The sequence below is a fragment of the Seriola lalandi genome, unplaced genomic scaffold, assembly GCF_002814215.2.
Source record: "Seriola lalandi dorsalis isolate HSWRI2012SDOR001 ecotype SW California unplaced genomic scaffold, Sedor1 jcf7180002054561, whole genome shotgun sequence".
NCBI classification, from domain to species: Eukaryota; Metazoa; Chordata; class Actinopteri; order Carangiformes; family Carangidae; genus Seriola; species Seriola lalandi.
In genome coordinates this window covers 1,514,215-1,538,171 of record NW_019525114.1, presented here as the reverse complement: position 1 = coordinate 1,538,171, position 23,957 = coordinate 1,514,215, and the positions used below count along the sequence as shown (strand labels likewise).

The 23,957-nt window shown below is 40.4% G+C and overlaps 1 protein-coding gene across 5 annotated transcripts in view; it reads right to left on the bottom strand.

The window, feature by feature from the left end:
* Positions 1–401: 401 nt before the first annotated feature.
* Positions 402–23,957, bottom strand: part of nav1b (neuron navigator 1b) — a 52,770-nt gene continuing 29,214 nt past the window's right edge. For 2 of the 5 annotated variants that reach the window (XM_023416166.2, XM_087176589.1), the window contains 26 exons: positions 21,734–21,884; positions 20,351–20,651; positions 18,329–19,088; positions 17,350–17,766; positions 16,529–16,570; positions 16,272–16,432; positions 15,481–15,654; positions 14,970–15,022; positions 14,522–14,545; positions 13,931–14,008; positions 11,923–12,006; positions 11,402–11,513; positions 11,188–11,309; positions 9,899–10,074; positions 9,429–9,603; positions 8,821–9,019; positions 8,415–8,512; positions 8,221–8,316; positions 7,559–7,727; positions 5,982–6,217; positions 5,726–5,880; positions 5,532–5,603; positions 4,591–4,787; positions 4,356–4,474; positions 4,038–4,235; positions 402–3,910 (listed from right to left, as the gene is read on the bottom strand). In XM_023416166.2, the coding sequence (XP_023271934.2) occupies positions 3,827–3,910; positions 4,038–4,235; positions 4,356–4,474; positions 4,591–4,787; positions 5,532–5,603; positions 5,726–5,880; positions 5,982–6,217; positions 7,559–7,727; positions 8,221–8,316; positions 8,415–8,512; positions 8,821–9,019; positions 9,429–9,603; positions 9,899–10,074; positions 11,188–11,309; positions 11,402–11,513; positions 11,923–12,006; positions 13,931–14,008; positions 14,522–14,545; positions 14,970–15,022; positions 15,481–15,654; positions 16,272–16,432; positions 16,529–16,570; positions 17,350–17,766; positions 18,329–19,088; positions 20,351–20,651; positions 21,734–21,884 (4,453 nt within the window). In that variant the 3' untranslated portion in view covers positions 402–3,826. The remainder of the gene's footprint in view (positions 3,911–4,037; positions 4,236–4,355; positions 4,475–4,590; positions 4,788–5,531; positions 5,604–5,725; positions 5,881–5,981; positions 6,218–7,558; positions 7,728–8,220; positions 8,317–8,414; positions 8,513–8,820; positions 9,020–9,428; positions 9,604–9,898; positions 10,075–11,187; positions 11,310–11,401; positions 11,514–11,922; positions 12,007–13,930; positions 14,009–14,521; positions 14,546–14,969; positions 15,023–15,480; positions 15,655–16,271; positions 16,433–16,528; positions 16,571–17,349; positions 17,767–18,328; positions 19,089–20,350; positions 20,652–21,733; positions 21,885–23,957) is intronic. The other 3 variants (XM_087176590.1, XM_087176591.1, XM_087176592.1) reach the window with 3 other exon arrangements.

Sequence of the window (23,957 nt, the reverse complement as noted above, 5' to 3'; positions counted from 1 at the left end):
GTGTCTCACTCATCAACACTCATTGCACATCATTACCTCTTTTATTATATAAAATATGGCCTGAATAAATAGCAATATATAAAGATGAGAACATATATATAAAATACAATAGTAAGTTTGCTTTCAATTGCTCTTTACTGCTTTACTCAAACATTGCTGGATTTTAAAGACATTTAATAACTGTTATAATTATAACATTAATTCAGGCTAATACAAGGATTATTTTCTTAGCTGTTCTTTTTCAGTGAAGTTTCCATTAAGCACTGAGTACTGTAAATGTGGCAAATTCAATATAAAATTGATATGATTCATGATTATTTAAGGCCTATGCACTACTAGAGGACTGATGCAGTTCTATTAATAGGGTCAACACTGTCAAATTGACACACAAGAAGCCAGAATAAATATAACATGTATTTTATTGATTCCAACAAACAGTGATAGGTGGATGAAAGCTTTCAGAAGCATGCCTTATCCATGTATTGGACCCAACTCTGAAGAAATATACCTTTCCCTCAATCATTTTTTTCCCTCCTCAATGATTGTTGCCGCATCCAGAATGCTGACCTATTTACAATCTTTACAATGATGTCCTGTACAAAATAGAGAAATTAAGTTTTACAAAGGATTCTTTAGAAAAAAAAGAAATATCAAATATCTGAGTATTAAAAAGGAAAACATTATCTAGAATGATTTTCCTAAACAATACATCAATGTTAACATTTTTTCCTCATCACACAGCAAGTTTACATGCATTTACAACACTTAGAAACCCTTAACATTTGCACGTCAGTGACATTAGATATCGCATAACATTTTTTTTTTTTGAAATCTTAGTTTAGTCCACAACAAGCTTTGCAAAAATATGACTATTCAGCAACCTGTATTGGCCTAAGATATTCCGATTTATCCTATTATCTGCTTTATTTCTACTTAAAATCAACTATGCAAACAGTGAAGAGCTGATTCTTGCCAACTATTTCAGTCTCATAATTTAATTCTTAATTATCTTTATTTGTTTTTCGTCATTTGACCATTCACAAATCCAGTTGCGTTACTTTTCTTGCCATTCATAAGGACAAAACACATGAAACAGCTTCCAAAAAGCTGAATTTCTTGAACTACAACTATGAACCCTGTCTTCAATGCAACGCCAAACAAATCCTCCTCTCTTTAAGGCTCAGTATCACCTGCTCAGGCAAACTTCCACTTTTATCCTGTGGTGCAGTTTGGTCCGAATTAAGAACTCAAAGACAGACCAGATGAAAACACACCGCGTTTGCTCGTGAAGTTCAGACATTTGCTGATCGCCAACACCAGTAGAAGTTGCTGCATAGTCCTGATACACTAGTAAGCAAACACAAATCACAGCTACAGTACTACAGAGCAACAGGCACAACAACCAGTGAATGAGATGAGAAGCTCGAGCTGATGGCTTTTGTTAACCTGCAGAAACAGATCAGGGTGGGGGTCGGTAATACTGTCTAATATCTGAAATATTTACAATAACGGAAACGATTCTCAAACGGCATATGGCCAGGGTGAGACTCACCAACCATTTGGCATCTTTTCCTCTGTAATGTATTTAATTCATTCATTTTTTTTTTGTTTGCAGGCGACCAATCAGAGCTACGGATAAGCTTGAAGTTTCGTTATCAGCCTTATGCAAACAGTGCAATAATGAAGCAATGTGCAGCTCAGACACCATTTAAAATGTTCAACTTTCGCGTTAAGCTGTCATAAAAGTGGTCTGACATTCATTTACAGGGTTTACGTACATGTGAGGTTTAGTCTGAGCTCCTAAACAATGACACAGTGTGGGATGAACAGATGAATTATTTCGACACCACTTGCACAACCATAAGCTTTATCTGTCTTTTACTCCATTAGGGCTTCTTTACAAAAATCTACACAAAGTACCTTATAAAGTCTTCGAATCTCCCATTTTTTACTCTTCATAATTTGTTGGTTTCTTTGTCGTGTACCCAAAATGTTCTCAAATATGAATACTGTACGACATCAACATGGGCGTACACCACACAATGTGTCACATGACTTCACTGCCTCTACGTAATGTCTTCAACATTTGGTCAACAACACGTCTTAAATATACCAGAAATCATCTCCCAGATCAATTTCACATTTCTTTAGCGTTCGACTGATCTATGACACAAAACTCTTTGCTAACCTACCCCGAACGTCTACATAATCTTTATTCAACACTACAATTTGGGACACTGTTAAAGAGCACTATACGCACCTAAATGAGGATGACAAGCAGATTTGTAACTCAGTTTGTGGAGTGCAGGAACTGTTGCAAATGAAATGGGCATAGGTAGCTTTAAAGTCACTCTACTCAGCCATTGATAGAAGTGTTTTGCAGTGGAGCTTTGTGATAAGGCTTCCCTAAAAAGCACCTACTAGATGATTGATACTGTTATATGGTTGTTTTATAAGTGTTTTCTATATGTTCATCGTTTAAACTTAAACCCTTTACTTGACAGTCAATATGCATGATTAAAGTACAGTATTTGGTTCAGTATATTAGATATTTGCACCAACTAATGTAGATAAAATAACTGTGATGTAGCCTGATTGTATGTACATAATATATACAGTAACTATTCTAAACATGGGGGGGAAGATTTGACACATAATCTTTCCTGGATAAACTGTATCGACAAAGAAATCTGAATTGGATTCAAATAGCATCATCTCAATCTGTTTAGTCAGAGGGTGTTTGTTATGTTATATTATCCCTGTGTATTAAGTATCTAATACCTGATATATATATATGTATATATATATATTTATATATAGCAACATTGGTGATACTGCTTGTTTTACATTAAGCAGTTAATAAAACTAAATTAAGTGCTTGGGAAAAATGGTACGACACATTAATGAACTCACATCCCTAATAAATACGTTTTGTTGTATGCAAAAAAGAGTATGACAGCAAGTTTCATTTTCAAACTTATAAACCATAAAAGTAGATGTACAAATATGTGAAAATTAGCACTGCAATTTGATCCTACACTGTTGTATAATTATTGTTCTGAAAAATAAAGATGATTAATTGAAATAAATTATTTATAAAGCTGAAGAAATGACTGATTTCTGACTGTCTCAGCTGGGATGATGTTGATGAAAGCACCAGTGCACTCTGTTGAAGTTGAGGTGACTTTGATGTCTTTGTTCTTAAGGCATTTTTATCTGTTTCACCTGCTCGGGTTGTAAAGTTCAGGATTGCATATGTATAAGATTTGGCCTTCAGAGACTTATACAGTCGATATGTACCAAAGAACTTTGCAAAAAACAGTAGCATCTGTCATGCTGTCATACTCTTTTCCAAAATGAGTCACCATTAATTGAGAATAGTTCCTGCTGACAAGCACTCCATATCCCATGAAGCACTTCAGCACAACACGGGATGGACTGTATGTGCTGTTGCAGGAATCACCTGAAGTCTAAGTGCTGAGAAAATGAGCTCCATAGATCTATTAGCACCGATCTAAGAGCACTGAGGGACAACATGGGGGTAAAGGGATCTGAACTCAAATGAATGTCATCCAGTCAAATACATAGGAAAGTAATGGAATATAGCTTTTCATCCAATACTTGTGAACAGTTTTTGAAAATACTGTATGTATTAAAATGATTTGTAATGACCCAGTTACACTTTTAACTTACGGTGGACATGACAGTTTAAATCACCTCACAACCATTTCTGAGGGTTCATTTGTTCCTGAACGTGCACCGTCTCAGTACAGTGGAGAAAAAAATAAAATTTGAAGTGCTAAGTGTTAAAGTGTAGGCTTTGTGTTCAAAGTTTAGGCAGGCTAGGGTCTTCTTTGTCTGGGGATTCAATGTAATTGGCAGCCTCTTGAAGTTTCAAAAGCATTGCCATCTACAACAAAGAAGAGAAGAAGCCAAAAATCAGAAATCCTAAAGACCCATTCCGGTTTTAATTAAACAACAAAGCTTATAATTCTGAGAAAACACAAAAAATATCATGAAATGTGTAAAATACTTACCAGTGGATCAGATTCCATAGAGCTGGGTGGAGTCTCCTTGTGAGGCCTCTCCTCACAGGGCTGACCGGGGCTGCTGGAGCCAATACTGGGGGGAGGAAGGTGGAAGAGCTTTGCCTGGTCCTGCTGGGCAGACGGCCAAGGCAGGGTGCCCCTCACCCACTCTACTGGGTCCTCCCATACCGCCTTCTGGCCGTGGACCTTAAGTGTCACAACATACCACAACAGTAAAATTAGAGCGTAACATCTCCTGTGAGAGCGAAGCCAACAACACTTCCTGAGGAGGATAGCTTTCCAGATTTGCTACGTGTCGTTTCTCACCTTGATGCCATCCTTGGCTCCCTCTTGCAGGTATGGAATAATAGAGTGGTTCCAAAGATCAATGAACCATGATCGAAACTCGTCTACTGTGACTGGACATGACAGGAAAAAGCATGGGCCTGAGGACACAAGGGAGGAAGAAAGTACCATGAGGACACACAGAGTCAATACTCCCCACAAAATAAAAAAGCTTTCTTCAGCCCTAAGGTTTTGACCTGTCGAGAGAGTTTCATACCAATGAGGAAGTCTGATGTGCTGTGTTTCTCCAGGAAGGTGTGAAGGTGATACCAGAGTTTGGGCACCCAGTCTAACACCTTGATCAGGTCTTCGTTGGTCAGGTTCTTCTCGTCCTCCGACTCCATCAGCTTCCTGTGCAAATAACGCACCAGGAAGCCATTGGCTGGTTCCACATTGTTGGAGAAGGTCACCATTCTAAGAAAATGAAAGGTGCAAGCAAAAAATCACATCACAATACAGACAAATGGATGTGTACATCAGCGGGCTAGTCCTTTATCCCTATTATCTACATCAACATTAGATTCAAGCTGTAGCCGTAAGGAGGGACTGGTGGAAAACTGGACTGAGATCTATATATAGTACCTGCCATATTTTGACAGTGAAAACCAAATGAGATGGATGATCAATATCAGAAATATTTATTTATTATCAAAACAGGTTTTTATTTAAATCTTTTTCCATTTCACATACTGTAGCTGTATCCTCTTCCTTCAGTGAGACAGTAGCATTCAACCAAATATTTCCAGTGCAATCTGTGACGTTCTGTATAATTTAACAAAATCTTGTCAAATCCTTTAGTAGCACAACATAGAAGATTTCTCTTTTCAAAAGGAGGTAAAAGTGTGAGTTACAGTGAAAAGTTTATTTCTATTGTTATTGTAGTTACATTATTAAATATTTTTGTTCACCGAGTCTCAAACATAAAGTAAAGTCATTATTAGTCCTCACAGCACTGACTGAAATCAAACTTTATTGAATCAAACACTAGCAACACATTAACTCACACTTTATCATTGACTTTCTAACAGACGCTTTTTATTGTATTGACCTGTTTATTCTACAGCGAGCTTCAAATCTAATCTCTACATACTCAGCAGGAATTCATCCACAGACCATAACACGCAAGTACAAAAGTACAGGAGTGTTTCTCCAACCAACCTGAAGCTGAGGTGCAGGCCGTTGTTCGCAGTCATCTTCACTGGCTGATTGCTTGTTCCAATAATGTAAGGACTGAAATGAAGAATTGTACACATCTTATACACATACACTTTTGTCTGATTATATCAAACAATAATGTTATATTAATATTTATATGAATATTTTTCCAGCCATTTTCCATATGTGGAGATTACCATTTGTGATATTTGCAGGTGAGAGCACCATTGACGAGTTCACTGATGGAAGCAGGATCGTGAATATCGTCCAGAATGACTACCAGTGGTATTTCTGATGTGCTGGTTTCTCGATCTATTTGATTGGCCAAGTTGGAAAGATAAAGCTGCAGATCCTGGGGAGAGAAAGAGAGAGGGGGACGGAGGATGACAACAGGAAGCTGACAACATTACACCAAATAAGCCACTGTTGTTTGGGTTCATCAGTTTCTGTCACCTTGCATGACTGGCGGTGCATGTTGAAAGTGACCACGATGCCTTCAGTGACCTCGCGGGCACTGCGGTCCACCAGGTACTCAGCCAGCCGGGAAGCGAGGTAGGTCTTACCCGTCCCGCTCGGTCCAGACTGGATGAGACGGCGGTGTTTGAGTAGCAGACTGATGTAGTGTTGCATCATGGGTTTGGGAATGAGGGTTTCAAATACCAGGCTGTCCACACACTTCTCCTTCAAACCTGGACATAGTGAGGGAAAAGTGAGAATCAATAAACAGCGAAGTTGATGACTACCTGCAAATTCACAGGACATATTTTAATTGGTGATGAAGTGCAGTTTTGATACTTGATATTCAAAAACTTGTTAAGAATTATGTTAATATGTATACCAGAAAGAATATTCATTACAAACAGGAAGGACTGGGGAAAGAAGATGTTGTGGAAAAAAATGGTTTTATATCACCTCCGAAGTCCTTCATAAGCAACATGGAGCTCAAGCATTTTGGTCTGAAAATAACTTTGCGTCAACTGTAGTGAGTCTGAGCACCCTCCACCGGCCTGCAGGAGTGTAATGTTCCGCCTTAACATCTATGGGGCCCATGTGTCTGAGGCTGGTCGACCAGCTGGGCCTAGCTACGCTGGGTTCATGTTACCTAGAACTCTGTCTGGACTGCCGCTGCTTTCCCAGCTCTCCTAGCACGTCACTCCTTGAATTCCTGCATGCAAAGGCGCAGTGTCGACTACCAAACCAGAATCTCGACGCTCCTCACTGATCACAGCTCTGCTTGAGAGTAATTAATGGGCTTCACATATGTGCTTCTCGCATAAACCAAAACACTGCTGTTTTTGAAATATATTGTACATTATCCACATATATACTTGCACTTGTAGTGTTAATGTTTGGAGTGAATGCATAATATAACCAAATTCATGTAAAATAACTAAGAAAAATCTATTTTCAGAAAAACATATTTTAATGTTGTTGAATTAGTGAGTTTGTCAGCTGCCACAGGGTCATTTGAGGACAGTTCACAGCTCAATGTAACTGAACACATGCGGGACGTAAGGAGGAGTTGTTAAGGGAAAAAAAAGTCTGCTGTATGCCTCTCTGACATACAGACAGACAGGGCCAAATGCAGTCGCCCTGATAAGCAGACAGACATGAGGATTTGCACTCAGCTGACGTGGATCTTCAAATAAACACTGCACAACACAGCTAATGCAAAAGTTCTGACTGACAAAAGAAACCATCAAAATTGATCTGTGTGGATGCAGCTTTTTATCGAAAGATTAATGATTTCATAATTGAGAGCTGAAACTGAAAATGTAAGCTGGACTGACTCCGCTAGGCTCTGCCGCAGAAAGACAACAAACATTTGAGTGCTTGCATAAATAAGTTTTCCTCACTCGCCCAAATTTCTGATTGAGTATAAAAAGCCTTTTTTAAAATGATGTTAACAGTGCTGAATTCAACTGTCTGTTTAAAACATATGTTCAGTTTAATCCAATGAGATCATAAATACATTTTCTAAAGGATAAATGTACTAAGTCTCATTGTGCATATTGCATGTCTTCACACACCTTTCAGAGACACAGTGATGCTGCTGGGGCCTCGGGACATGCAGCGGGAGGGCTGGGTCTCAGGAGCCTCTCCTCCCAGCACTCTCTTTATGTGGCCCATACTGTAACTGTAGATGGAGTCAGTAGACAGGCCCAGACTGGAGGTGGGATCCACTTTGGCTATGTACACCTGGAAGGAAAAGGATAGAATTTGTGTTTGAGGACAGAAATATTTTACAAGCACACAAAATGACACAAAATGATCCCAGCTGCCCCTTGTGATGTTTCAGAACTGGCTTAGATACATGTCAAAGTTGAAAGTAAATATGATCTGTTACAAGCTTCTGCTCATGGGCCCTTTCGTCTTTATTTGGTACCGTAACAAATCAAAAGAACCCAGCAATTCCCTTCTAGAAAGACCTGGACAACCTTGTAAAATTACCTTTCGGACTGTAAATTTAAATACCTCTTTTACTATGTTTGTCTATTTCAATGAAAACATTACTTCAGTTGAAGTATGCTATTCTTGTATCTCTACCACTGTGCAATAGTTCAAACCGTCAGAAGTAACAACATGCTAAATTTAATGTGACAGCTGAATCACAAACGTGAACATGCTTAATACAAACTGTACATTCAGTTCAGACCACACTGAACCAAGCTGTCAGATGAAGGCATCTCACCTTGAAAGCCTGGCTGACCGCTGAGTCCAGCATAGTCCAGTCCATCCTGCCATTCACCCTGACAGTTCCCACAAAGAAATCCTGCTGTTTAACCTCCTGTTGATACGAAGTGCAACACAGAGATTTACTACGATGTTCGTAATTGGTCTGTAATGATCTGTAGTAATTAGTCTGAAGACAAACAACCGACTTACATCTTTGAAGACGTGTAAATCTGCGACACAAATCACCACCCTGACACGGTGATCATCTCTCTGTGAGGAAAGGCTGAGAGAATCTGCAGAGTGGACATCTACCGAGGAGTCAACAACAGAGAGGATAGAAAAGGAAGAAAAGAAAATAAAGAAAATAAAAAATCCTTTTTTGATTTTCATAGCCTAAATGAAGATTAATAATTGTTATTAGAAAAATGGTGAAAATGCAACACTATGACTGTTTTTTTTGCCGTAATATGAGCATACGCAGAAGATATAAACTCTAAATATCGACATTACACACATTTTACTTTTGTCCTGTGTGTGTAAATACCATTTAATCTAAGTGCTGTGCCCCATGTCTATCACTGGTAAAAACGTTGCATTTTCAGGAACTGAACTGTACCTGAGGTGCCCCCCTCACTCATCCCTCTGCTGTAGCTCTTGGGCATTTGCATGGCTACTGACTGTCGAGGTGATGAACTTCCCAGAGCCGTGAGACCTGAGGACTGGGAGGCAGAGCTGGAGGGTCCAGGAGATGGACAGGGGGACAGACCACCCGTCTTCAGCTGGTCGTTCTCAGCCTTCAGGTTTTCCACTGTCCTCTACACAAAACATCACAAGTGTTACTGCAATGTTCATAAATCACAGTCTGATCTCCATAGTAATCATTTTCTGTCGACTGAAAAGAATATTAGCAATGAAGGAAATATAGAGTTTTACACATAAACTATCATGAGATCAAATTTTTTGAAACAATAAAAAAATAACAACCCACATTACTAATACTAATACTACTAATAAATTGTTTGGTGAACCTTGGCGTGCAACTATAGTCGCAGAAAAGTGGCTTTTCACACATTAAAGTGAGAAAATTTAGAGATACAGTTGCATTTTTATAAAAAAGAAAAAAAAATAGCTTCTCCAAATATCTGTACACAGATATCACCATAACTTTTTTTTGTGAGAAAAGTAATAAACTCAAAATAATGAAAAGGAACATATCACACGTACCTGCATGCTGTTCATGGCCTCCTGCAGCTGCTCCAGCTGATGGGCGGAGCTTAGAGCTTCCAGGCGGATGTCTGTCAGTTTTCTCTCCTTCTCCCACAGCTCTGTGCGCAGCTCTGTTACAACCTTCTCATCCCCCCCATCACCTCCTTCACCTCCTTCACCTCCTTCACAGAGTCTGGACACATTCAGTTCAAATAAGATTACATCTGAGAACTGAAGGTAGCAAGGATCAGCAGACTGACGGCCAAAAACCTCATTTTCAAAAGTCTTTTCTTCCTTGTTCACGTTCAACAAATAAACAGAGGCAGTAACATATGTTTACAGAAAGCACCTAGAGTACCTATCTACTTTTACATCTATTACTGACAGTAACATCTAACTTATTTATCTGTTGAAGTGAAATTCTAAGTACTTACTTTGGTATTTAACTGTTGTGTCAGTTTAAAAGATCATTGTAGGTAGAGGTTTACCCGGCTGATGATGCAGAGGTTGAGGATTTCATCGTTGATGGAGGATTATCACCGTCATGGTGGACCTTGGGGGAGGAAGGTGCAGAGGATTCTGGGGTGGAAATCTCCTCGATGTCAGCGTATGGGCCTGACTTGGAGCCCTTCTTACTAAAAGCCTTGTTGAAGGAGCTGCGTAACTGTTTAGAGAAGAAATATGAGAAAGACAAGAAGGACATATGTGAAAACAACAACTACTACAACAGTTGTTTCCTGTTAACTTTATATATTTTTGTGGCAACACACTGGGCCTAAATGTACAACTATAACTTGGTGTGATATTGAACTTTCAGGAATTAAAACTGATATAATTATTTAAAAACATATCAGTCAATGATGCTCACAGCATACATACATGAAATGCGTGAATAAAATGAGAAACTGTCTCAGTGTAGAGTTTCTTCATTGAGCCATTTGATGTCTACAGTTAAATGGCTTGCAGATTATATCAATACATAAAACCATGATTCCATAATTTCATTTTACATTTTAATATGATCAGTACTATGATACTAAGTAAGTTTAAAAAGACACGGATGACAGAAAGTTTCCAAGCGTTTCACAAGTATGACTCATAAAGTGCATGCAGGCTGGAGAAGGGGAGGGGGTTTATTTACTGTAGCAACGTCACTCACCTCAAAGACCTAAAATAAAAAGCAGGGCAGCATGAGGGAGAGACCAGAGTCATACTTAATAACAGATGTGGAACGAGATAGGAGGAGAATCATGCATGTACACATGCAGGGGCACAAACTAGGACAGCAGTTGACTGAATACAACTTACAACAAAAACTGATAATAGCTCACAGCCACCCACATGCTAGGCCATTTCACTGTATGTATTGTGCGACCATGTGACACATACAAACTCTGAATCTTATAATAATCTAGTGCTAATCAAGACAATCACTAGATTTGATTTCAGTTTGGTTAATTTGCTGTTGATAAAACATCTAAACATATCCAACCTAACAAGCAGAGTTATACAAAAGTGGTTTTGTAACTTTCATCACTTTCTCTGCTGATCTGGAGGAAAAATCTGATTCATGAACCACTGCAAATTGTTCTTTCAATTTATTTGGGCTAGCACATGTGTGGATTTTTTGTGGATCGGTTTGCTGACTCCTGATGTGGTAAACCTCAATCCTCTGGTGCTCCAAAATAAATTTGCAAAATGCCTGATAAAAATCTGATACGTCTAACAGTATTGCTGACCACCACTAATCAGTGTATGTCTGCCTGTGAGTTCTCACCCAGCTCTTTTTCTTCTTCTTCTTGGCCTCTTGCTCTTTAAGACTACCCATGCTTGAGTGGCTGGTAGTGCTGGTCAGGCTGGAGATGCTTTCTGAGGAGTTCTGCCGGTTGATCAGCAGCTCTGACAACCAGGAGAGAAGAGAGCAAATTGAAACTTTCCATCTGTTTGTTTTGTTCAACAGTCATACTCTTCATCCTTAGCATGTCATGTACCTTTAGGTGTGATGTCTGGATTACTGAGAGCCCCCTGAATGATTTCTTGGGCCTCTGTATTTTTGGATTTCAGAACCTCGATGGTCTCCTTCAGCTCAGTGAGCTCAGAGTCCTGAAGAGGTGAAACATAAACAGGTATTCATGTTAGCTTGCAGACTGGTAACTGAACCAAGATTCTTCTGATCCGAGGATTGTGGAATGTCTATCTGCTTTCAACGAGAATGACAGGTTGCGTTGAGTGGCTGATGACAACATGGAAATCCCATCATGCAAACCTTTGACCCACATCTCATTTCCAGAGCAGCTATGTCACCTGGTAACTTCTCTTTCACTGACAGGATCTAATATGCAGTAAAGGAGCTGAATAATGATCAGACTAATAGTTAATCATCATCATCAAGTATTCATTGAGTATGTCTTCAGATGTGATGAACTTTTTTTCCTCATTTTTCCTCACATACCTACGAGGAAACTGTCACAGGTGGTACAACATTTATTAGCATCATATATCACCAAGATACCTTTTGGTCCGAGGAGACGGACAGGGTCTGCAGGCGAGCCGTCATCAGTGCCAGGCTCTGCTCAAATGCTGCTACCAGATTAGCCTTTGAGAGACGGACACAGTGGTAGAAGGAGGCAAAGAGAGAGAAGGACAGACAGTGGGGGGGGGGGGACAGCAGACAGGTATGAGTCACCAGCTGAATCAAATTGGTCTGCAGTCTCACACGCTCACAGCACATCAAGCAAATGGCTTTCTCCGTCTGCTGGGAAAAGAGGGAGGGGATGGAGTGGCGGACAGCTGTGGATGATGTCAGAGATGAAAGAGGACGTTAGAGTAATGGTGATGAAGGAGGGCAGCGGCGTGGCACTGGGCGACAAACCTCGTCAACCTCATGTCACATGTTTGACCTTTAGGCTTACACCAATCCTGCTGATGACGGAGTGTTACAGTGTCTTCTAAAATCCATCGCCGGCGTATCATATTGTATTCGTCAAGGAATTATGTTTAGCCCTGGTTTTGTGGCTTTATTTCTCTTCAGCATTTTCCTTTGGTTTGGTAGTTTAGAGAAAGCACTCGGGTCCAACATACATGCCTGTTGTGTGGTTGGCCTGACTGTCTTCCCTTCTTTTTGAGAAATCCAGCCAGCCTGTCATTCTGTTCTTCAATCCTTTACGTTGATACTTTGCTTTGGTATTTCTTTGGGGTCACACAAAAAACGACCCTTTGTGGGGGTTGTAACAGTCATAAATACTTAATAAAAATTCAGTCACCTGTTCAGTTTTTCCTAAGAGCAGCAGACCTGCATTTTGGCTGCTTTAAAGCGTGTTACATCACTGGTAAGTCCTTATCTTAGAGTTTGCTTGTATCATGACTGCATTTTTCTCTTGTCTCTATTAACTTACTTCCAAAACTAACCCTTTAAATCTAAGGAAATGATCAGGAATAGTCATTGTTACTGATTGCTGATCGAACAAAACAAAAAATTTGAAGACGTCACATTGGGATCTGATAAATGATTAGAAAGTATTTTGACTGCGTTCTGACATTTTACAAGGTGAATAAATAATTTACAAAAAAGTCGATAGATTTTTGGATAAAATAATCATTAGCTGTAGCCCTAGTCACATGCTACAAGGTAGGTGTTGAGGGTCGACTGTGCCACACAAAAAGCCCCACAGAGATGTGAGACAGCAAGTCGTCAGCTTGACGTCCACTCAGAATCATGAGGAAGCGACAGAGAGCGCTCTGGAAGCAACAGTCCAACAAACCTGGCCTAGCTGCTACACCCAGCATCCAGAGGTGCGGGTCAGCGGGAGGCAAGCAGGTGGCAGCAGCGAGTCCAGCGGTCAATACAGCCACGAGTGTAAGAGAAAGGGACAGGAGCGTTAGGGGTGTGATAAAAAACGTCTCATAAAAACATACAGTCATACAGTCACTTCATATGTGCAAAACATCCAGGTTAGTTGATGGTTTAGCAAAGCGAGTGAGTAAAATGTGCCGCGCAGTGAGAAAGTTAGAAAAAGCAGAGGTGGGAAATTTGTTAGGTAAAGAGTTAAAAGTGAGTATTAAGGTTTAAGGTTGAATAATGTCATTATCATCACCAAGATAACAGGGCTGAAAGATTTTAGTAAAAGTGGATGGATGTGAGTGGCAGCAAGAGAACTGGAGACGTCGTGTTTGCTGTGACACCCGAGTGTTGGGTAAGGTGGTGAATCCTGAATGATTTGTTATGGGTTGCCCTTACTCACTGTATATTGGGCATAAGCAAGAGGTATCAGTAGCTAGTAGCATCAGTATCTAAAGTCAACTCATGTGATCTTCATTTTGCAATTTTCCCCCATATCTCACCCTCACAAAAATGCAGGGCAGATACAAGATACACCCGTTAAATACTCACTTAAAAGGATTTAATTTACATTTTGGATTGATTGAACGTTCTGATAAAAGATCTGTCATGCATCCAAGTCATTAACGAATTAGTTTATGAAAAGAAAAAAAAAAAAAAAAAAAAAAAAAATCATACATACATTAGCAGAAAGTTGCATAGTCAAGTTGGCAACCTTTTCCTGGGAGTTTTCCAGTTCACGCCTCAACTTGCGGATTTGCTGCAAACAAATTGCAAAGTAAGTCTGAGCAGTATGAGGCATCATACTATACAGATACATACAGAAGTGATCGATACATGAATACAGTTTTTTAAAATGATATTGCAACAGTTAAATATGTCGTCGTGTTTGATAGATGAAAACAACACAATATGAAAGGTACTGCTCCACAACAGAAACTGATATTATTCACAAACAAGGTGAATACATTCCACACCAATAGGAAATGTTATAACTGTGGGATGACAGTGGATTTTCTCCACTCTTCTCATGCACTGAGAATTTTATGAGGTCTGAAAATGTTTTCATTAAATGTTAGCAGGTGGTGCTAAAGGACAAAGAATATTAGAGATAAAACAGAATGAACTGAGTTATGAGCTCCTGAGATCGCAGACTTATTGAGCGCTGATAACACCATCTGATGAATGGACCCGTTTTGACAGGAAATGACTGACAGATGACGCAGAAGGAAAGCACAGTGTGAGCTGAAGAGTTACGGCTCGTTGGCCTTACCTCTCCTTGTATCCTCTCCTCATTCTATTGAAGGCATGGTAAAAAACAAATAAACAATACAGAGGGATGGGGCAGAGGATTAACTTAAGTCACCAAAATTACGTATCCACAGTAAAAGGGACATTACTGAAGTTTGATGACAACAGTGAAAAAAAAAAAAAGGCTGAAATACTGTAGCTACCAAAATCCTATTCAGTGCATTACCAGATCATTGAGAGAAACTGGAGAAGTTTATTTCATTTAATAAAAAATATATATCAATCATTATTATTAAGGCAATTTGCCTGCATTGGCTGTAATGGAGAAATTTTATATTATTCTATGCAGTGAAAGTCTACATGATCACTTTTTGAAGACGACAGCGTATTTAAATTGAAGACACAAAGCACTAAACTCTCAAAAGTAACATCAAGTATTTACTTAATATAAAATGGTTGTATCCACTTACCGAGGAATAGTTGGATGAAGCGTTGGACGCCAAAGACAGTACAGAGCCATGCACTGCAAGAAAGGCAAGGTGGACATCAATATCTTGAAAGACTGAAAAATGATATGTTTTTTATAAGTAATTTAGCTTTGCCTGCAATTCCTGCTATTCTCTGATCTTCTGTCACAAATAAATGACTGAAGTGGTGCAAACTTTAAATAGTTTTCACGACTGACAACCTCCAAGACAACAGGATATCTCTGACTCAGCCATATAATTATATTTTATAGTTTATATAGCCTACCCATTCTCTGAAAGTGAAAGCAGGTTTAAGTTCTTGGTGGGTGGTTTCTTGTTTTGTTTAAATTTGGATCACAGATAGCGCATTTTAAATCTTTGAGCAACTCCCTATTAATCTAAAATGGATGCACAAATACTCCATTCATTCTGACATTTTGCTTAACAGTATGAGCACACAGCTTTGTTTCAATTGGGCGACTCCCCTGCAGGGAGGCCAATTGAGTAGGCTCACCATCGTCCCCGGGTTCACGGAAAGACCCAGACCGCATCATGCTTTTTGGCCGATCAGCCAGGGACATACTGCTGCCCAGGGGGGAGGATCCATAGAGATCGCAGGCTGAGTCACTAGGGGGGCCTATGCTGTTAGAGCGTGATATCCTCGGAGTGCCACTGGAAATTGGGGCAACTATCACAAAAGAGAGACGTTCGGTAATCTATTGAGTGGCACAGATAAAACTGTAGGATGCAGAGCTGCAGAAAAACACACACACACGCGCGCACACACACACACACACACACACACACACACACATACACACACATACACACACATACACACATATACACACAGAGTAGGCCTACACCTAGGTATAGCACCCTTATTCTGATGACTCAGTGAAAGGCAACACTGTGGTTCCACAACAGTCAAAGAGATAAATATAGTCTGACTTGACCCCCTATTGCCTCCATCTCCTGCATATTTCAGACTTGAACTCAAGTCCATATGAGCAGAGATTTAGGATAATCATATTCATATGGTTAAATCTGTCTAATACTCTACTATTTGGCCACCACTCGACCACTTAGATATGACAGAATCTCTTATTGACAAGTTGTGTCAATATTTCTTAACTGTAAAAACTTAGCTGGACTTTCCTCTCAGTGTCAACTCAGTATCCCTGTCCTCAATAATAATCTACGATAAGATGGACGGCTTATCAAGCAACTCAAGTCTCATTAATTCAGAGTTCAAACAGAGAGTGTTTTTAGAACTTGGCAGCCAAACTGAACAGGCAGACTCACCCACGTTGGTGAGAGGAGCCTTGCCAGAGGAGGGGTGGAGCAGGCGGGTGGGAGAAGGCAGCTGAGGGGGGCTGTCGCTCTCTGTCATGCTGACTATGGTGTGGGAGTGGCGCCTTCCCGGTTTGCTTCCTTCACTCTCTGACAGGCTTGAGCCATAGCGTCTGAGAGAAGAGAGGTCATTTTAACTTTGAACAAAGACGATACATGACAGAGTGAGATTTCAAATAGATGCTTGGCGGATAATTGTTTTGACGTACTCTAAGCCTTTCTTCGGCAAGGTATTTCTGTCTGTTTGCAAGCTGTAAAGAAGAGAATAAAAACATTATTAACAGAAACAAACTGTCATTGTTGATCATTTTAATAAAAAATAGTATGTTTCTCAAAGTTTTACTCATTATAGGTTTTGACATAACACCTGCATAACTGGTAAGACATCTCATGGATTTATCTTGCAGTCCTTTTTGTACATGCAGCCCATATGGCAAACTGGCCACATTCATACACATGGCGTGGGTTTGCCTAAGAGTACATTCCTTTGGCAGGAAATATTTCGGTCCATCTCCACTTTTACAAATAGAAATTTTCCAGTGGATCCAACCTTTCATCTTCTAAATGACAGCTCAGGCTTTCCATTTGCAGGACAGGCAGCTGCCAAGAAAACTTATAGCCCAGTGTTGAAATACTGACTCAACTGGACATAATGTTTCATACACTGTCCGCTGCTAAGATAAATGCAGCTGCTTCAACCAATATTGGTTGGTTCATGAGACGATAGAAGAGTAGTTTTGAAATAACTATTTTTTTCTTTCTATTTAAACTTTTGATCCATTGTTATATGGATGACAAATCCAATGTGTGTGCTTTTCTTTTTTCTTTCTTTCTTTTAATTCAGTTTCTTTTATTTGCTTTGTAATTAAGAAATGATGTGCTTATTTGTGATCTCACCTCATATGACAAGCATCATCGTAATTTCCTCACAATAATTTTCCTTTTCAGAGGCAAACAACATCAGACACTAATGACAAGGAAAATGAAAACACGTTTGACATAATGGTCGTTAAGTACTTCTGAGACTTGCCTATCTGCAAGGTTGAGGGATGTTCTGCTCCCGGCCCCCCAGGTTCCCGTACCCCTCTCCTCTTTGTCATGCATCTCAGTTGTGACAAACCTCGCACTGGAGGGTATGCTCATCTGGAGGGGCAGGGACTCCATGCTGCGGTGCATGCCGGACAGTTTGGGATAAAGCAGTGGTGAGCTGCTCAGGCTCAAGCTTTCACTGGTGTAGGAGCTGGGGGAATCGATGTGGAGGACGGGCGCTGGGCTGGGGGTGAGGCGTGTAGCTGTGTGAGAACCGGCCAAGTCCTGAAGCTTGGAGTATGGGGGGACTTTGGGCGGGAGGTCCTGGATGGTCACACAGGAGTCAAGGCTGTTCGAGTTGACCTTGTCCAGGTGAGCCAGGCTGGGTGGACGACCCAGAGACTTAGTGTTCAGCATCCTAGGAATCAGGCAGAGGAAATAAGAGGTCAAAAACAGAAAGATGTCCTGAGTAATGATGTTCAAAACAAAGTCATCAAACAAAGAGTCTTTCACCCAAACACATTTTCTAACTTTCTTCTGCTGTTGTATACCCAGACAGAGAGCTGTGGTTGTATTTGACAAGGTTTGAAACAGCTGTCCCTAAGATGTCTCTAAGATGTCTGCCTCTAAAATTCAATAGCAACATCAATCCAAACAGTGTTGCCATTTCTTTGGTAGAAAGTTGTTCCAGGAGAAACTACTGACAGTTAGCACTCTGGATTATTTAGAGTAACTGGGACACTGTTTCAGGGAAGAGATATTGCTGTTGAATTTTTTAGATGTAATTTTTCAATCCTGTGGGCACCACAACTAAAATTGCATTCCAATCCCTTGTCCTGGCATGGCAGCAGAAACTCTGGGAATATACAACAAAACTAATAACTACCCACGTGGCAAGATACCAGGAGACCTCAGTGAGAAAATGTGCTTTTTGTGATTTAGGTGAAACACCTCTCAAAAGTGCTGTTTAAATGAGAGACCTCGGTGTGGTGGGTGATGACAGTTCAGGGTATTTGCTGCTGCTGGTCCGTCTCAGGCCGTGAAGTTTCACAACAGACTCTCCTGTTGACTCAGATTGAGTCTCGTCTCCTTTCAAAGAGCCACAGTCTATGTCAGCACCCACAGCCTTGGCCTTGGCTCTCTCCTTCTCCTTCTCCCTGTCTGTCTGATTAACTGGGCCTGTGCTGGTTCGAGAAGTCATTTTACTGCCGCAGCCACTAGGCTCTTTAATTCTGGGGCCTGCGGAGGCCATGGGCACAGGTTTCAAACTCAACAGACCGGGGTCAATGGTACCGCTGACAGGCCGAGTTGCAGGGCGACCAATCACACTGAGCGTGCTTGATTTGGCGGGTCGAGGCAGGCTGCGGTACTGAATGCTGTTTCGGGCGTTTGGCCCCAGGAAGCTCTGCTCACTGCTGGCATCAAAACTGTTCTTTCGACCCGAGGGTATTCCTCCTCCCACAGGCTTCACTGGGATGCCAGATGACTTGGGGGTTTTCCCCACAGTAGCAGAGCCACTGGAGATGGTGGCGCCCCCTGCTGTCATAACAGTGGCGGTACCAGTGGCTGTTGGTGGTTTCTTGTACCCAAAGGAGGCTCCAGCAGTGGGTTTAACTAAACCTGATGGGGGCTTGCGGTGTTCTCCATGGTGATCCCTGCCGGCGTCAGAACGAGACCGTTGTAGACCAGCAGTTTTAATGGAAATCTTGGACTTGTCCAATGGCCTCTCACTTTTAGGTGCTGCATAAACAAGGAAAGAACAATACTGTATGGTTATATAATAACATTAAGGCAATTCTATTCACAATTGAAAGTAATGATGAGGAGCAGCAATGTTTGGGCTGCTTGGTTTGGCCAGTATTCACTATCACCCTGTTGAGTAAGCTACTCAAAAAAACACTGAATGGATGGATGAGTTGGATGAGCTGATGAACCAGTAAACCCAGTAAATCTGGGCTCACAAAACTGACACCAACCCCATCATTTCTCTCAAACTAGACAGCATCACATAAAAGAAAACATACATATCATTCCAGCCTTTACAGCTGAGCTAAAATATAAGCAAGAAACATCTGTATTTGCTTAGAGTTTTTATGTGCTCATGACATCAAGTATGACTCACCAACAGACTGACTTTAAAGGGCTTTATGCAAAATTAAATTTACTATACCATAAGAAATATCCAAGTGATAAAATCAAACTCTTGTCTGAATGGATCATTAAAGTGATGCAACTATGTGAAGATTGAAGGATACATTAAAAGATAAGGGTAAAAGGGTAAATTATGATTTCTTTTCAAGGCTAAAAGTAAAATTATAATTATAGTACATTCATAAAAGCAAATACAACACATCTGACTCTTAAGTTATTCTGCATCAGTTAGGTGAATGCTTTTCCCTTTAAACTGCAGCCAACATACATATAATCAGAAGTAATTTTAATCAATTATTTTTTAAAGCTGAAATGAAGTTGAAAATGAAAGTCCAAGAAATGTTGGTATTGGAACTCAATTTTAACCTATTATTTAATCATGGCATGTTTTTTTGGGGCTTAAAGGACATAGAAATAAATTTGGTTGCTGCACATGGCAGACACAGCGTCTCTGCAGACATGTACAGTAACAGGCTTTTTCCTGAGATAATAGAAGAAACATGGCTTTGGGCTTTAAACTGAGATTTTTTTTTCTTCAATGAAATGGATTTCATGGTGCATTTTTTCGTAAGTATACTGTGCTGTGCTACAAATCAAAACCTGGCTTACGCTGAGGGGTACGTGTCTGTATTCATCTTGACACCAAGCAGATATCCGCCTTGGCTGCTCTATAAACAGACTCTGTTTTTACATTTGGATTCAGTATACAAAGAGATAATGGATGACATAGATTTCTTAGTTGACAATGGCAGTGATCCACCAAATTCCTATAGGAGAGGAATAGCAGAGAAAAAGACAAACAAAGGGAAAGACATATAGACGGAAAGGGAATATTTGCTATCAGATCCCACCTGCAACTTTGAGCACGCTCTGGGAGGTATGGGTGATGGGAGAGGTCACACCCACAGGAGGATTACGGCCCTTCTTGAAACTCCCTGGTTGACCCAAACTTTGTGGCTTCCTTAGTTCACCTTTACCCGCTGGATCTTCACTGAGGCTCGGAGGCTTCTTTCTCCACTTGCTTGGGGCCTCTGTCTTGAGACTCCCTGTGTCATAGCTGCTGCTGTCGAGCTTGTGGCTGGCTTTGCCATCCTCGCTATACCAAGACAGTCCGCTTTCCACCAGGGAGCGCTTCTCTGCATCAGTGCGGAGCTGCAGAGAGAGGAAGGGAAGGGGCGCAGTGTGGGGAACCATCAGACATGGTCTGTGTTATCTGTGGAATTGACTGTTCTCTGTAATCTTTGTTTCATCTAAGCTGCATTCCAGTGGGAAGGAGTGAGAGATAGAATGATATATCCTGAGCTGATTAAAGAAAACCACAGAGGAAGAGCAAGAAAGGAAAACATAAAATGGGAAAATAAAACTGTTAATGGGTTTAACACTTTCAGAGGTAAATCAATATGTTAAAAGAATGAAAAAGAAAACAATAGAGTTAAACTTGAGCTTATATTTTTGAATGTGTCACTGTGCAGTGGATAAAAAAAGACAGCTCCACTATAATAGAAAAATCATGTGGTGCATTGAGGAGGTAGGACTGAGGACAAAACTGGACATGCTGCTTCTTGGCACGCTATGAATGTGATACAGAGCGACAGATGGCTCATTGAGTACCTCTAATGTTCATTTCTTCCTGGTGAGCGTTCTGCAAGTAAGCACTATCTCTATGATTAAGTAAAAAACGTTAACCTGGGAGAACGGTAGGACCCACCACATCTCCAAAAGTGAACATAAAACAAGTTTGATCAAATTTAACGATCCCATCCAGACGTGTTTTAATACATACTCTGCTTGGAATAACAAATTGTGTCTGATATAGTTTTTCCACAAAGAAAGTTCAATCACCTAGTAAAAAATTCTATAATTACATCTACTTCATCTCCCTAATTGAAAAATCCATAATATATGAACATGTTTTTCTTTTACTATTGGACACAAGATGTCTCCTGCTTCAATGAAAAGTTGATTTTCAGTGTATGTGCAGTGGAGGGTTTGCACTCTTCTCTTTAGTCTCAGTTTAATGACAGAGGCGAGGTCTGTGGTGTCTTTTTGTGGCCCTTCTCAAAGCAGAAGGGCTCGCATTTTAGACACAATACAATGTAAATCATAGGATGAAGCATTGAAAGTGCTTCAAGTGAAGGCCTCATCTGTGATCTTTAGCACTGCTTTTACAAACTAAACAAGACCAAAGGAAAGCAAAACAATATCACACGCTGTATCACAGACTGTCGGCTCACCATTACCGAAGAGTTGCGTCTGGATCCCAGGGGTGTGTTCGGGAGGGAGTTCAGAGAGGAGCTGACGTTGAACTCCTCTGAGCTGAGGTTATCCGAGCCATCGCCGTCACCGTCGCTGAGCCCACTGCTAATGGAGCTGCTCTCATCCCACCTGAAACAATACATGGATGATGATTTAGCAAACGTGCAAATAAATGAAAACAATATGAATGTACAGTAGGTAAAGCTGCAGAAATCTAAGAAGGAAGAAAAAGCTGGTTGCAACAGTGATATACCCATCTGTCTGCAGTAAATTCTCTCTGGAGGTGGCCACATGCTCAAACAAGCAGGTAATTCCAACATGGCTACAGCTGCTTTGATTCGATTGAACTAATACATCAGAGCTCCAGGCCATATGGTGAACAAACCCTCAGAAGTGGATATTTCTGTTTTAGTGAAATAAAGTATGAGTTTTTCAAGTATTAGTCAATTGCCTGCATCATAACAGTTCCAAAGCTCAAGATTGAAAAAAAAAAAAGAAGTATTTTTGAACTTATGACCATTTGTCTAATATCCTTTTTCAACCTATAATGTGCTGCATTATAAGAGCAAGATGTCATCAAAATGTTCTCCCGTTTGTTTGGAACATTCTTCCTCAATTTTAATTTTAAGATATAAAGATATAAGCTTAATTGTAATTTAATAAATCCCTATGATGGCAAAGCTAGCAGCTTTTAAACAAAGGCCAACACACTGCAATCTTTAACTGTAGCTTCAAGAGGAACTGTACAGAATATGCTGATAAATCATTCTGAATAAAAAAGTATGTCAAGTGACTGCTCAGGGTTTAGAATGCAGTCTCATATGCTCTAAACTCTAAAGAAGCAGTGAAATCAGAGTGACAGGCTCCTAAACCCTTCCTGACCCTTCCCTCCGCCCGACAATGACGTCCTGCATCGCCCTGAAACAGATGCTGCCAGAGTGGCCCCTTACGCAAGGAAGGCAGGGATGGAAACTACTCACTGGACATCAGATCTCTGGATGCATTCATATTTGAATACATTTAAAATGCAGATCACTGTGTGGAGTTCAACAGAAGTGTAGCCTCTCAGTCAACCAAAACATCACCGAAGGATAAAACAGTTCTGAGTCCAAGGGGAGTTTAAAATTGAAGAGTGAAATATTTTTATGTGCTTTCGAAGAGCAATAATGCCTTGTTGAACTTAAAAATTATATCTCCAGAGAGCTAAATGCAAGTCCAGCTCGGATTTTGTACAATTACGTTCCCCATCATTTCTTCTGGCAACCACAGGTGGTAATCAAATTTGTGTTGGCGCACGAAAATGTGGCACAGTGGAAAAGGTAAATTAATAAGACCTTTTAAAAGCTGAGTCACTGCCTGAGCTGAATCAGTTCTTTTCCCTTTCTTTTGCTTTCCCCACTGAGCTGAAAATGCTCTTTGTGGGTCTGCAGTCTGCAATTAGCAGAGGATAGCAGAGGAGAATTGCATAGAAAAATACAGGGAGACAAAAATGGCCCATACACATTCAGAATTGGATTTAATCACATGGCTGAAGTTGAGTTGTAGTCGCAGTTGTAAAACAGAGATGAAGCTTTCCCTGACACTTTGTACTGGTTTAGAGCATTCTGACACACAAAATTCAACATTTTAGTGAGGATTTGTGGCCACAGAGACGTGACCTCAGAGGCAAAGTTTGACACGAGAAAGGAAAAACCTAAGATAAATGTTTGATTTGAAAATTTTAAATGTTTTTTTGTTTTTTTTTACGTTTTCACATACCATCAATAATGAGAATAATTTTGATTTACATTGAGCGCAGATGTTCGTGGTGTGTTTGAACAATACCACCTCTGTCAGGAGCAACAGAGGGGCCATGAATAACCCCAAAGGGATGTCAGCCTAAGAAGAGGCAGGAGGGCCTGTGGGCTGTTAATATTACAAGCCAAACTGTCTGCTCTCAGGGATGAAATCCAGACAGGGGGAGGGTGGGAGTTGCACACCAGCAAAGTGCATATTTCAACCATAGGGTGGCAATTAACTTTTTGTTTTCTGTGGCACAGCTCCAACATCTCTCTGATTTGTGTGTCCATGCTATTATTTGAGTTGGGTTGCAGTGAAAATATTTTGATTTAAGAAGAATCAGGGATGATTGGTGGGGTGGAGCAGGTTGGGGACATTGCAATCACTGTCCAGACTTGGACCGGCATCTAACAGCATCACTAA